Source organism: Martes martes, assembly GCF_963455335.1.
Source record: "Martes martes genome assembly, chromosome: 15".
Classification (NCBI taxonomy): Eukaryota; Metazoa; Chordata; class Mammalia; order Carnivora; family Mustelidae; genus Martes; species Martes martes.
In genome coordinates, this window is record NC_137903.1 from 45,787,833 (window position 1) to 45,801,797 (window position 13,965).

Below are 13,965 nucleotides of genomic sequence, written 5' to 3' on the forward strand. Positions count from 1 at the left end.
TCTGTGTTCTCACCTTCTTCTCCTGGAGAGAGAAGCTGCTGTTGTCAGTTTGTTAGCCACAGTGGTGAGATAAGACTGACTTGACTTTTCTCTCATTAATTCACTTTACAGAAACTTAGTGAGCACTTACTGTGTGTTTAGCCCTGCTCACCTCTGAGGATGTAAAGGTAAGATAAGGTGCCTGTCCTTGAGGAATTTATAGTCTAACAGGGAGATACAAATGTGTAGTCAGGTGTGATAAAGTGAAACTCTCAGTTTCAATGACCAAAAATGCCTCCAGACATTTCCAAGTATCCAATAGGGACAAAATTGCTTCTGGTAGAGTACTTCTGATCTATATGGTACCATGAGGACACAGAGGAGGGGGTAATTCTGTTTGGGTGGAGTCAGAAGGGACCCAGTTTGAGCCATATCCGGAGATGGGCATGTGATCCTTAGGTGGGTTTCAAGAACTGAACTTGCCACTGGAGAAGGCAATACAGAAGGTAGAACTTCAGGGCGCCTGGGTGGCTCAGTGGGTTAAGCCGCTGCCTTCGGCTCAGGTCATGATCTCAGGGTCCTGGGATCGAGTCCCGCATCGGGCTCTCTGCTCAGCGGGGAGCCTGCTTCCCTCTCTCTCTGCCTGCCTCTCTGTCTACTTGTGATCTCTGTCAAATAAATAAATAAAATCTTTAAAAAAAAAAAAAAAAAAAAAAAAAAAAAAAAGAAGGTAGAACTTCATATATGTCCGGTTGTTGATGAATTGGCAAAGGAGGAGAACAGAGACATAGGCGGCCCAAGAAATGAAAAGCCTTTAACACCATATGAGAGAATTTGGATTTTATCTTATAGCAAAAGGAGCTATCAAAGTTTTATAAGTAAAGTGTAATATGGTCAGATTGGCAATTTTGAAAAGTGAGTTTGTAGAAAAGATTGAAGGTGAATTGAAATGGACAGAGGATGGAGGTAAAGAGACCCAATAATCCAGGTGAGAGGGGGATATGAGTTATGTTTTGATGAAAATGTGATGACTCTTAATATTGTCTGGTCAAAGTGATTGGGTGAGTGGGGCTGATGTCCAACTGAGGGGACATAAGGGGATCCATTTCAGGACTCTGAGATCATAACCTGAGCCAAAGTCAGGAGTCAGATGGTCAACCAACTGAACCACCCAGGTGTCCCAAGTGCACTTTATTTTTTAAAAAGGTTTATTGATTTTTAGAGAGTGGAGGGGAAGGGGCAGAGGGAGAGGGAAAGAGAGTCTCAAACAGACTCCCTTCAGAGCACAGAGCTGGATGCAGGGTTCGATCTCAAAACGGTGAGATCATGACCTGAATAGAAACCAAGAATTCATTGTCTAATTAACGGAACCACCCAGGTGCCCTAAAGTACACTTTATTTAATTATTTAAAATTATTTATTTATTTGAAAGAGAGAGAGAGCCCAAGAGCAGGGTGAGGGGCAGAGGGAGAAGCAGACACCCCACAGAGCAGGGAGTTGGACATGGAGCTCAATCCTGGGACTCTGGGACCATGACCTGAGCTGAAGTCAGATGCCCAACTGACTGAGCCATCCAGGAGCACCCCGCCCCCCCCCCAAGTACACTTTAAATGAGAAAAAAGAAGCATGAGCTTGCTTCCACAAATATAAATTGTTTGAAATAGTCACATAAAATTTCTAATCAAAACTTTTTAATTAGCTTTTAAAACTTTTGTTACCATTGGTGAGAAATGTGTTCATTTAATTTTAAAAAAAAGGTTTGTTTGAGGGTGTGGAGAAAGAGCGAGCTTATGCCCCCCATGCGTGGGGGAGGAGCAGAGGGAGAGCTTTTGGCGGGCTCCCTGCTGAGCTCGGAGTTTGAGGTGGTAGCCTTCATCCCATGACCCATGAACTCAAGACCTGAGCCAAAACCCAAGAGTCTGCTGCTTGACCAACAGAGCCACCCAGGCATCCCGTGTTCACACAATTTTAAGTTTTTATTTATTTTCCAACCTTGAGGAGTAATTGACAAATATTATATCTATTTAAGGTGGACAATGCAATAATTCAAAATACATTGTGAAATGCTTAAAAAGTTTTTAAAGCTATTTTTGCAAACACTTGAAAATTTATGCAAGTTAAAGAACCATGTATTTTTTCTTTAATCAACAAATGTAATTCTGACATTCCTCGTGACGATGCAAATGGATTTCAAATCCAGTCAGACTTTGTCGTAAGGAATATATCGAAAATGAAACTCTGAAGAGCCTTTGAGGAGCGGAAAGCACAACTAGAGTGGAAGCTGCCGGAAGTGCGGGGGGAAGGGGGCGGGCCCAGCAGGAGCCACGCCCCCGCCCGGGCCTTCTTTCCCGCCGCGCAGGATGTTTTGCGTCCCCGTCGGGGACCTTCGTCCGCAGCCGTCCGCAGCCGTCCGCAGCCGCGAGGGCTTCCCTGAAGCAGTAGGTCGTTCTGCGCCCAGCTTCTCGAGCCTAGCAGTGAGTGTTGAATGGCCCTTACGTTAATACCTGGGGGCCTCTGGGCATTTTAGCTGGCCCTGCTTGGTTGCCTCTGAAAAGTCTGGGTAGAGGCTACTTTGGGGTGGCGGGCTCCGGGCACCTGCTCTTCCCCCAGCCCCGAAGCTGCCCCGGTGGGGTGGGAAAATCAGTATTAGGCTTCACATCTGTCATGTGTCCATGGCACGTGAGGTGGGAAACTGCTCTACAGTGGCGGTTCTCGCTTAAGCATGCATCAGAATCACCTGGAGGTCTTATTAACACGTTGCTGGACTCTCCACCCCTGCCCCGCGACCCTTTCTGATTAAGCAGGATCTCTGGGCTGGGGCCTGAGAATTGGCACAGCTCACAAGTGTTCAGGTTCTGCTGCTGCTGCTCTGGAGTCACACCTCGAGAACCACTGTCCTAGAGGTTAAACAAAAGTGTTTCCTAAATACTCCCTTTAAAGCACCCCTTTTCACTCCCTTACCCTGGTTTGTTTTTCTCAGGAGTGATGATCATTACTTGATGTTACATATTTGCTTTTGCTTGTCTTTGGTAAGATTCAGGAGAACGGGCCACTTTATTTTGCTGTTTTAGTCCCATCTTCTAGAACAATGCCTGGAACATAGTAGGAGCTGAAAGATAACATGCTTTTTTGGAAGGCAGCAGCCAAAGCTGAAACCGTGAGAGTGAAAAAGGTTACTCAGGAAGAGGGTGAACAGTAAAAAGGAAAAGAGCCAAGGACAGACCCTGGGGTATGTGGGCATTTAATACTAGAAATAGGAAATAAAGCAGAAAACTGGGAGCAAAGCCTGGTGCAGTAGCATAGAAACCCACTGAGGAGAGATTTTCACAAAAGGAGGGGACACCAAGAATAAACATCAGAGATCATCTGAAATGGAAAGACTGAAAAGTCCTTAAAATTTGTGAATTACAAGATTTGTCATTGATGATTTTGGTAAAAATAACAAGAAAGCTGTGTAGAGTAGCGGGCTCCTTGCTTAGTGATGGTGGATGAAAAAGTGGGAAAAAATGAGTGTGGACAGTTTATTCAAGGTTTTAGCCACGCAGGAATGGTTACAGAGATGTACAGGTCAAAAGAGTGTGTTTCTGTCTCCCATTTCCTGTGTCTGTGTTGTTTAAGATAAAAAGGTTTAGAGCATAATTTTATGTTACAGGATAGGGATCTGTAAGGAGATAATTGAATATACAGGACTGGGTAATCATAGCCAAAGGTCATGGTCCTAAAGGAGTTGGGGGGATAGACTCAAGAGTGGGATGGATGAGCCCTCACCTGCTGAGACCAGGAGCAAAGATGAGAGCGGGGCTGGTGTAGATGCCTGGGTTGAAAGTTGAGGAGGTTCGTACATGAGAGCTTCCATTTTCTCTGGGAGTCCAGGTCTTTTCTAGTGGTGAGGCAGGAGCAGGTAAAAAGTGTAGGAGGGATGGCAAAGGTTGGAGTAATTGCTGTGGAAACTAGAATTGAACCATGACATCAAATGGTCCCAAATCAGAAGTAATGTTAAAAAAAAACCCAAAAAACAAAAAACCAACTTTGGGAAGCAGGAATGCTATGTTGGTTCTATAATGAGCTTCAACTCACCCACTCCCTCTCTGTTTATCTACGGATCCTCTCATTCCTGTCATGAGGCACATATTAAAGCTGCAGAAGCTTAACAAAACACAAAAACTCTTTACTGGCTGTTTTCTAAGGCAACAGTGCTGTACGAGCAGCTGCAATTGAAACACACTCCCAGATGCAGGCAGGGCTGGGAGGAGGCCAGCTGGAGGCAGCTAATTAGCAGAATTAACTCTGATCATCACCATAGACAGCAGGATGGAAAACACGTTGGTCTAACTCACAGAACTCTCTGGTTGTGCTCCATTAATGGCGGGATCCCAAGGAATGAACTCAACGATAACCCACTAAGTCTTTTTGGTTTGTGTAACAACAAGAGCAAACAAACCAACAAAACACAACTCCAGGTCTGGGGAACAAAGGTATCTCATGAGTGAGAGATGGGGCTTATCACTCTATTCCCAGAGCTAAATTAGATCCCAGACCCAGAGCCTGTTGAATGTAGCCCAAATATTCTTTCTTTTTTTTTAAAAAGATTTTATTTATTTATTTGACAGACAGAGATCATAAGTAGGCAGAGAGGCAGGCAGAGAGAGAGGGGGAAGCAGGATCCCCGCTGAGCAGAGAGCCTGATGCGGGGCTCGATCCCAGAACCCTGAGATCATGACCTGAGCTGAAGGCAGAGGCTTAACCCACTGAACCACCCAGGTGCCCCAGCCCAAATATTCTTAAGGATGGTGCTGAAATGCTGTTCCCAAGCCCAGCAAACCTTCGTCTCCCAGCTTTCCCCCAAAGGCCTTGTGATCCTTTTAGGATAACTACTCTGAAGAAAAGGAAGTACTTATATTTTTCAGTGACTATAATTTATTAATTCTAAATTAACATTAATTTCTGGGACCCCAAATGTCACAGTTTGCAGTCAACATTCTGAGCTTACAGGGGTTAGGTGATAAATGAATTGATTTCTGGCCCAAGTTCACCTTTGGATAGGGCTGGTGGGACTGAGAGTCCATCCTGTGGTTACATACACTACTTGCCCCGTGAAGAGCTGGATGGGAATCCCAGTAACTGACAGGATTCCTGCACTGGCACATTCACTCATTGCGCAAGGGCTATTCTGGTAGGAAATGCCAAGCTGAGGGCCAAATAATAAATCAAAAGCATTACCACATACCGGGAGAATTGCAGAGGTGAGTGGCACCATCAAACGTATTCCCACCTCATTCCCTTTCACTTAGGTTAGCTACCACAGAAGACTGTGCATTATTGGAAACCCAAGCAAGTGATGACTCCAACTGCAACTTCTCTTCCAAAGGGGTCTCCTTGCCCAAGTAACTCCAACAGCCCATGACCCTTGGTGTGCAGGTATTGATCTGGGATTTAGCTCCAGAATATCTTTTTAAAGCTCTCCTTTTTCACATTATGCACCAATACCTTTCTAGATTCAGTTATTATGTTTTATGTTTTTATTGCCAATCCCTCTTTGTTCCATCTTCGTTCGTGTCTGTGTATCAGCTTCTTCACTTTGAAGTGGGAATCATAATTCTATCTCAGAGTAACTGGGAAGAAAATTGGATAATCTTTGAGAAGAACATTGAGTCAGTGCTCAGGATGTGGTAGTTAGCTGTTGGGGATGAGAATCTGGGATACTCTTTTTTCCATTCATTATTCATTTTGCAGGAGTCATTCCCAACTTACTTAGTGAGTTGATAAACTTTCTGAATCTTATATGTCTGACAGTGTCTTTTCTTTTCCTGCACATAATGCTGATTTGGCTGGGTGAAGGATTCCAGTTTCAGCTTTGAAGGTACCTCTCCATTGAGAAATCCAATGGCAATCTGATTTTCATTGCTTTATAGGTAACCTCTTTCTGTATAAAATCTCTTGATTTCTTTTCTCCTAGGTTTTGTCTAGGATGGGATCTTTTTCATAAGTTATTCTAAGGACTCAGTGGGCCCTTTTTAATCTGAAAATGTGTTTTCCTTCACATCTGGGATATTTTCCTTCTTTTTAAACTCCCAAACCTCACCTCCATTCTTTCTTTTGCTTTTATAACATTTGTCATTCAGATGTCGGAATGTCTGGATTCATTTTTCACGTCTCAGCATTTTCCTTTTTGTTGCCTTGTCCATTCTGCTATAAACCCATAAGTCTTCTCTATGATCTTTCAGGGATTCCTCAATATAACTGGCTCACTGATGGGACATTTTGTTCCCAGAGCTTTTTTGGATTTTACACATCATGGAATTTTAGATGGAAAATAAAGTACAGGTGTGCGCACATGTTTTCTTAATTCAAATTTATGTTTTGTTTGTCGTGTTCCTTTAATTAGACTGTACATTTTGAGGTCTTTATACTGTGCCTCTATATTTGGTACCTCTTAAACTGGTTTCTGGTTTTCAAGGACTTTAGAAAATTGGCTCATTCTACCTATCCAGTAAACACATCCCCAGGTTATTTCTTCAAAATACATTCTCTTCTTTAGTTTCCTAGCTCGTTTGTCTCCAGTGGCACTTGGAAGATTCTTCATACTCATTCAAGAAGCTCTCCGCGCCCCACCCGTTCTCTTCTGGAGCCCAAGTTGCGTCCACTCTGCCCTGATTCTCCACCAAGCTTCAGGATCGCCTGTAGTTTTACTCCAACCGCGTTAAACCTGCTGAATCAGAATCTCTGCCGACCAGACCTGGGTATCATTCCCTTCCCCCTCCCGCCCCCGCCCCCGATCCCAACTTCAGTAAGCTCCACAGGTGATTCTGAGGCACACCCAAGTTCGGAACCTCGAGGCCCCCTCCCCCTCCCGTCTGCTCAGGGCTGTGGCGGGACGGCCCACCTGTTCTCGCCCCTGCCTGGCGGGGGAGGTGATCCGAGACGTTCTGGAACCGCAGTCGTCCCAGCCACGTCGGAGAAGGTAGCGCCGGCGATCTCCCGAGGGAGCCAACGCTGCCGGAGGGTCGGGCCTGGTGGCCCTGCGGCCCCGCGCCCCCGGCCCCGACTCCCGAGCGGGCGGCCCTGCCCAACCGTCCCACCGGCCGCGCGCCCTTGGGGCTGCAACGCGGCGCCGGGTCGCACGCCCCCTGCCCTCGGGCGGTGGTGCGCAGGCGCGCGGGCGCCTTGGCGCGGCTATTTTGTCCGCCGCTGGGCGGGAGAAGCCCTCTGACTCTCCGGGCCCGCAACGGCAGCGCTCTCGCCGTGGGCGCCACGGGTGAGAGGCGGTGCTCCACCTGCCTGCCTCCCGCCGGCCTTCCACCGCGGCCTGGGCTGTCTTCGGGGTCGCGGGAAGGAGAGCTACTCACACAGCCTGGGGCGGGGAGAGACGTTGGGGGCGGGGAGGGGACCCCTTCACCCCGGCAGAACAGAGGTCGTTGACTTGGTAAGAGGAAGCGGGCAGCCGCCCCGTGGGTCTGGGCCGGAGCAGGTATGCTGGTGCGGGGACTTCACCGGGAGCCCTCTCCCTCGAGCGCTGGGGAAGGCGGGATTGCGTTTGCCTCCCTCCCTGGCCTTTCCCCAGCGTTGGCGAGGGATGTCGGATGCCAGGTTTTCGGTGTAGACTAAGGTCCCAAACAAACCCTTGTTAAAGCTTCAGCAAAACAACAACAACAAAACAAAAAACCAAAAACAAAAACGAGCCAGGAACTGGGGACTTAACGCCCATTAGCCAGGGGCAGTGATTTTTCTCGAACGGCGTGCAGGTTAATCACAGGGTGAGATTTCGAGTTTGAGTTGTGTGAGTGATTTGCGAAATGCAGCGTTTCAGAGAACCCTCACGGTTTTGCTCCTGCTTCATCACCTTTAGGACTCGCTTCTTGGTTGTTTATATTCCACGATTGATCCTTTTAAAGCCGTGCCCCCCTCCCCCGCCCCCAACTTGGGTTTGTCTGCCTGTCTCATGAGCCATGTTACTATCTTAAATCCCATAGGGTGCAATGTCTGAACAGGAGCGTGTACAGGAATGCCTGAGGAAAGAAATAAGGTCACTTCTCATTTCCGCCAAGGATGGTTTGACCCCACAGCAATTGGAAAAGGAGTACCTTTTGATGGTTGGCAGCCATTTGCCACTCAGAATCCTTGGCTATCGGTCAACTATGGAGCTGGTGTTGGACATGCCTGATGTTGTCACTGTCTGCCCCTGTGGGAATGGTACTGTAATACTGAAAGGTAAGCTTAGGATTTAAGATCTATAAGCTAAGCAGTAATTATTACTTAGTAAGGAATTATTCTAGCAAATAAATAGGTGATGGGGATTATGAAGTGCACTTGTGATTAGCAATGGGTGATGCATGGAAGTGTTGAATCATTGTATTGTACACCTGAAACTAACACTGTAGCTTTAACAGGAATTAAAATAAAAACTTAAAAGGAATTGTTATAGCAGTTATCCCGCATATAGCAATTACCCTGTATTCCAGGGAGGGAATTTTAACATTTTGAGGGGGAGAGGGTTCATGGTTACCTTTGAGGTTGTGGGAAGAGTGAAAGCGTTAACAAAATAGAAATCTTTCCCCGGAAAAAGGTGCATTCACAAAAACTACATTTTGCATATGATTTCAGATTATTGCATCTTAAATTGGGGGAAGCATAACAATGGGACTTTTAAATTATGAACTCATGTTTTAAATTTCATGAAACATAAACATTACAAGGAAGTTTATTCATCTTGAGAGTTTCAGATGTTTCACCAGTCAGTGGTAATGCTAAATAGTAGGATTTATCTTTCTGTCTTCATCCTCTGGTAGAGGAGTTAACAAGTGGTCATCTGTAATGTATAAGAAATGGAGGAACCAAAGATTCACTTTTATAATGCTACCTAGATAAACAGCTCCTTGGAGAGTTAAAAATTGTCTATATAACGACAGATGCACAGGATAAAAAAAAGAGTTAAATTTTCATCTAAATATGATTTCTTTTTCCAAACCTCCCTAGCCATTCCAGATGAATCTACCAAAGGAATAGCAAGTTTGGTTGCAAAACAGAGAAGCAGCCATAAGGTTCGAAACTCCGTGCAGAAGGGAAGGGCCAGTGTTTGCTCTGGGCCAAGCTCATGTCGGCGAGTACCTTACCGAGGAAGGGTGCCCCCCATTCTTCCAGCTGTTGTGAAGAGTGAGTTGAAAGACCTGTTGGCGTTATCTCCCGTTCTCCTTTCTGATTTTGAGAAGGCATTTGTCAGACGATTTGGACGTTCATTCCAGTACGTGCAGTATGGATTCCTCTCTATGTTTGAAGTGCTTAATGCTGCTTCGGATGTCATTTCTGTAGAGCAGACCAGAGCAGGTTCTTTGTTGATGCTAAAGAAGAGCGTATCAGAGGAAAAGCAGAGAGGATGGCCAGCAGGTAAGCATGTGTGCATTAGTCACTGTATTGTGGGTTAGCAGAATTTGGAGCAGTCATGGCAGCTATGGAGATGTGCAATGTCTCAGCTCCCAGAGTGTGTTGAAAGTTGCATCCTGGTGCTCCCACTTGCTGGCTGAATGATGTGGAGCAAGTTACTTAAAATGTCCAAGGCATAGTTTCCCCTCTCTAGAATAGGAATAATAATAATTGCCTCTTGGAGTTGTGCTGAGGATTAAATGAGATGAGCTCTGAAACGTGCCTGGCATTTAGTAAGCTTATAGTAAGTGGTAGGTAGCTATTACTATAAAAACACAAGATCTGCTTTCTCTGGGACACTGTAAGTGAACATGAGTCATTTGTGTTCCTGTAAAGATATAATGTGGAAAGTGAAGAATTTATTTTTTTCTAATTTTTTATTTTCTAAAAAGATTTATCTATTTATTTGACAGAGAGAGACAGCAAGAGAGGGAACACAAGCAGGGGAAGTGGGAGAGGGAAAGGCAGGCTTCCTGCTGACCGGGGATCCTGATGTGGGGCTCGATCCCAGGACCCAGGGATCGTGACCCGAGCCAAAGGCAAATGCTTAATGACTTAGCCACCCAGGTGCCCTGAAAATGAAGAGTTTAAAAAACAGTACTAGTCAGTAGCATTTACCATCTGATTTTTTTTTTTTTTTTTTTTAAGATTTTGTTAGAGAGAGCACAAGCAGGGGGAGTGGCAGGCAGAGGGAGAAGCAGGCTCCCCGCTGAGCAGGGAGCCTGATGCAGGACTCCATCCCAGAACCCTGGGATCATGACCTGAGCTGATGGCAGACGCTTAATAGGCTGAGCCACCCAGGCATCCCATGCCATCTGATTTTTGCTGGCACAGTTCTTTGATATCCTAGCAGGCACTGCAGTAATTTATGTAGTGTAATGATAACCACCGTATTTAACATTTTACCTTGGATTCTCATTGCCACACCAAAGAAGGGTGAATAACCCAGTTTTAGAGATAAGCAAAAGAAAGCTCAGGAAAGTTAATTGACTTTTCCAAAGTTGCATGACTAGAAAAGTGTTACAGCCAGGGTTTGATGCTCAGTTCTTAATAGTGTTCAGTGCTTTTCTTTCCCAATACTTGTCTCTCTTGTTTGTTTAGTTATTTTAACATATATGTATATATATTTAAGTATAGTTGACATAAAATGATCCGTTAATTTCATGTGTACAACACAGTGATTTGACAACTTTGAATATATTTTATACTCACCACAGTGTAGCTACATTATTACAATAAAATTGACTGTATTCCCTATGCCGTACCTTTCACCCCTGAATCACTGTCTCAAAGTCTCAGAAGACCAGTGTGATCATTTGTATGGTGCCTCACTAGACCCTTGGCAGTACAGAATCTATACACTGAGCCTGTTTGGAGAATTTCTATGCCTAGTTCAGTGATTTTTCTTTTTCTCTAAAATCTAATTAGATTAACGTAGGTGAAACCATGAGAAGGTCCCAAGTGTAGAAACCAATACTTAAACTATGATAGGAAGTATAATTTGATGAAGATTATAGGGTGTTTACATGCTCTGGTCGGGGAAGACTGCAGGGGCCAGTGAGTGTTTTTTTAGTTTAACCCTGAACCATCAACAGTATCAGTATTCTTTTTTTTTTTTAGTATCAGTATTCTTGAGTTGATCAACTTAGTTAATCAAACTGATCATGCTATTAAACTTACTAGAGGTTGACTTGTATAAAGCAGTTTGCCAACTTATTGAATGAGGGGAGCGATATTCCTTCCCAGTGATTGGATTGTTTATGTTACCCATTGGTGGACCCTTCTTCCACAGGATATATTGGAAACTGTGTGTGTGCGTGCGCGCGTGTGCTTGATCTTATGGGAAAGAGTTAGGGTATAATGAAGTCTAGTGATAAATTTTTGTGCTGCACCTCAACATTTATCTTTCCAGTGGTATTTCCCTCCCTTCAAATGCTGAAGAAAAAAAATGTGTACTCTAGAATATCCTTAATTATATAGCTTTTTATTGCCTTTCCTTGTTCCCATACTATTAGGTGATTGTCTGGTTTGAGAAACATAGTTTTAAGCAGATTCCTTACTTGGAGACTTTTTGACCTCCTATTGAAATCTGCCTCTAATTATATTCAGGTGGCCTTAAGTGGAGTTTTTAGGTAGCCCCAACCTTCTCAGTATCACACTTAATGATCTCTTGGTTTTCTTCTATAGGTGACAGATCTTTTCCATTGTATGTAAATTATATTTGGCAATATGAAAACATAAGCTCCCTTTTTTAAATTGTTATTTCAAAGTTGAGGGCAGTTAGGTTATAGCCTCTATAGATAACCACCAGAAAATAAAGTAGAAATTGTTATTGACAACTTTTCTCTGTTCTTTTATTCACAAAAGGAGGTAAAATGTTTACCCAGCCTTTTAGAATGAAACCACACGGATCGTACTTCACAGGCTCCCCAGTTGTAAAGGCTCGGTTTTCACAACCTGCTTCAAACATGGAACCTCCGAAGCAAATATTGAATGTGGGAAAGACTTTTAAGTCAAATGTAGTAGAGACTTCAAGGCTGAATCACACTGAAAAATTAAATCAGGTAAGATATGTAAGATAATCTGATTTTACAAATACAAATATACCAAAAATGCATTTAAATTGACTGTTTATCACTTAGATCTGATGGAAGAGCTTACCTTTTAAAATTCAAGTCATTTCAGATTTAACTTGAGCATTTTCTATGGTTGTGTGGATTATTAGCTAGTAAGAGGTGGCAGTGGGAAAACAGTACCATTTTATCAGTTCCTCTGGTTTCTCCAACAGGTTTCCCATGCTGTTTGTAAGTATAGTGTTCCTAGGAAACCTTTCTTGGCTTGAACTGGTATAAAGCAAGGAGGCAATTACCATTAATTTATATGGAAAATATTTTGAACATTCCCAGACCCTCAAACTAATCTCTAGTGGGCATTTCTGATATTTTACAATATGTCTTGCTAATGGTTTTTCTGATACCTTAGGACATATCTTGGTAATCGATACACAAAATAAATAAACGGAGATAAAGCACAGCTTCAAGCCACCATAGCTTGATGCTGAATGAAGTTCTTGGGGAAGGAGGCAGGCGGTGCCCCTCCGGCTGCTCAGAGCAGCCCCTGTGACCACTCACTGCAGAACAAATGCTGGGTGCTGTTTTCACTTCTGGCCTTTTTTGGTAAAAGTGAAAATCCTCTTTCAATTTCTTTGAGTCAGTCAAGTTTTTTTTTTTTTTTTTTAAAGACTTTATTTATTTCTTTGACAGAGAGATCACAAATAGGCAGAGAGGCAGGCAGAGAGGGGGATGGGGGAAGCAGGCTCCCTGCTGAGCAGAGAGCTGGATTCAGGGCTCAATCCCAGGACTCTGAGATCATGACCTGAGCTGAAGGCAGAGGCTTAGACCACTGAGCCACCCAGGCGCCCCACTTTGAGTTAGCCAAAGCAAGAACTAGCCCTACCCAGATCCTTCATAAAAGCAAAGTGGCATAATGTGAACTTTTGAAAAGTGAGGCATACATGTACTTTCTGCAGATGACTCTCAGATCTCTCTCTACTTCCAGCTTCCCACCAAAGTCCTAGAAATATATTTGCAACTTACTTCATGGATATCTTCACTTGAATGACTGGCCTGAACACTGCGGTGCTGGTAGTTTTTTGACTATGTATACACTGAAGGATTTTTTTTTTTTTAAAGATTTTATTTATTTATTTGACAGAGATCACAAGCAGGCAGAGAGAGAGAAAGGGAAGCAGGCTCCCTGCTGAGCAGAGAGCCCGATGCGGGGCTCAATCCCAGGACCCTGAGATCATGACCTGAGCTGAAGGCAGAGGCTTTAACCCACTGAGCCACCCAGGTGCCCCTACACTGAAGGATTTTTGAACAAAGCCATGACAACCAAGAAAAGCCTGCTTAAATTAGCAAGATAACAGCCTTTTTTCTTTTTTCTTTTTTGCATTTTAAAAAAATTTGATTTTATTTAAATTCAATTAACATAGTGTATTATTAGTTTGAAGTAGAGATCAGTGATTCATTAGTTGTGAACAGCCAGTGTTCATTATGTTCTGTGCCCTCTTTAATGCCCATCACCCAGTTAACCCATCCCCCCAAACCACTCCCCTCCAGCAACCCTCAGTTTGTTTCCTATGGTTAAGAGTCTCTTATGGTTTGTCTCCCTCTCTGATTTCAATTTGTTTTATTTTTCCTTCCTTTCCCCTATGTTTATCAGTTTTGCTTCTCAGATTCTACATCTCAGTGAGATTATATGATAATTGTCTTTTGCTGACTGATTTCATTTAGCATAATACCCTCTAGTTCCATCCATCCCATTGCAAATGCAAGATTTCTTTTTTGATGGCTGCATAGTATTCCATTGTGTGTGTGTGTGTGTGTGTGTGTGTGTGTGTGTGTGTGTATGTATGCATGCGTCACATCTTCTTTATCCATTCATCTGTTGATGGACATCTGGGCTCTTCCATAGTTTGGCTATTGTGGGCATTGCTGCTATAAACATTTGGGTGCATGTGTCCCTTCAGATCACTACATTTGTATCTTTAGGGTAAATACCCAGTAG

The 13,965-nt window shown here is 43.8% G+C and overlaps 1 protein-coding gene across 1 annotated transcript in view; it reads left to right on the forward strand.

Annotated features, from left to right (window-relative positions):
• Positions 1 to 6,618: 6,618 nt before the first annotated feature.
• Positions 6,619 to 13,965, forward strand: part of TDRD5 (tudor domain containing 5) — an 85,307-nt gene continuing 77,960 nt past the window's right edge. Inside the window, exons 1-4 of the mRNA XM_080825056.1 lie at positions 6,619 to 6,719; positions 7,950 to 8,187; positions 8,953 to 9,360; positions 11,767 to 11,960. Of these exons, the coding sequence (XP_080681182.1) occupies positions 7,956 to 8,187; positions 8,953 to 9,360; positions 11,767 to 11,960 (834 nt within the window). The 5' untranslated portion in view covers positions 6,619 to 6,719; positions 7,950 to 7,955. The remainder of the gene's footprint in view (positions 6,720 to 7,949; positions 8,188 to 8,952; positions 9,361 to 11,766; positions 11,961 to 13,965) is intronic.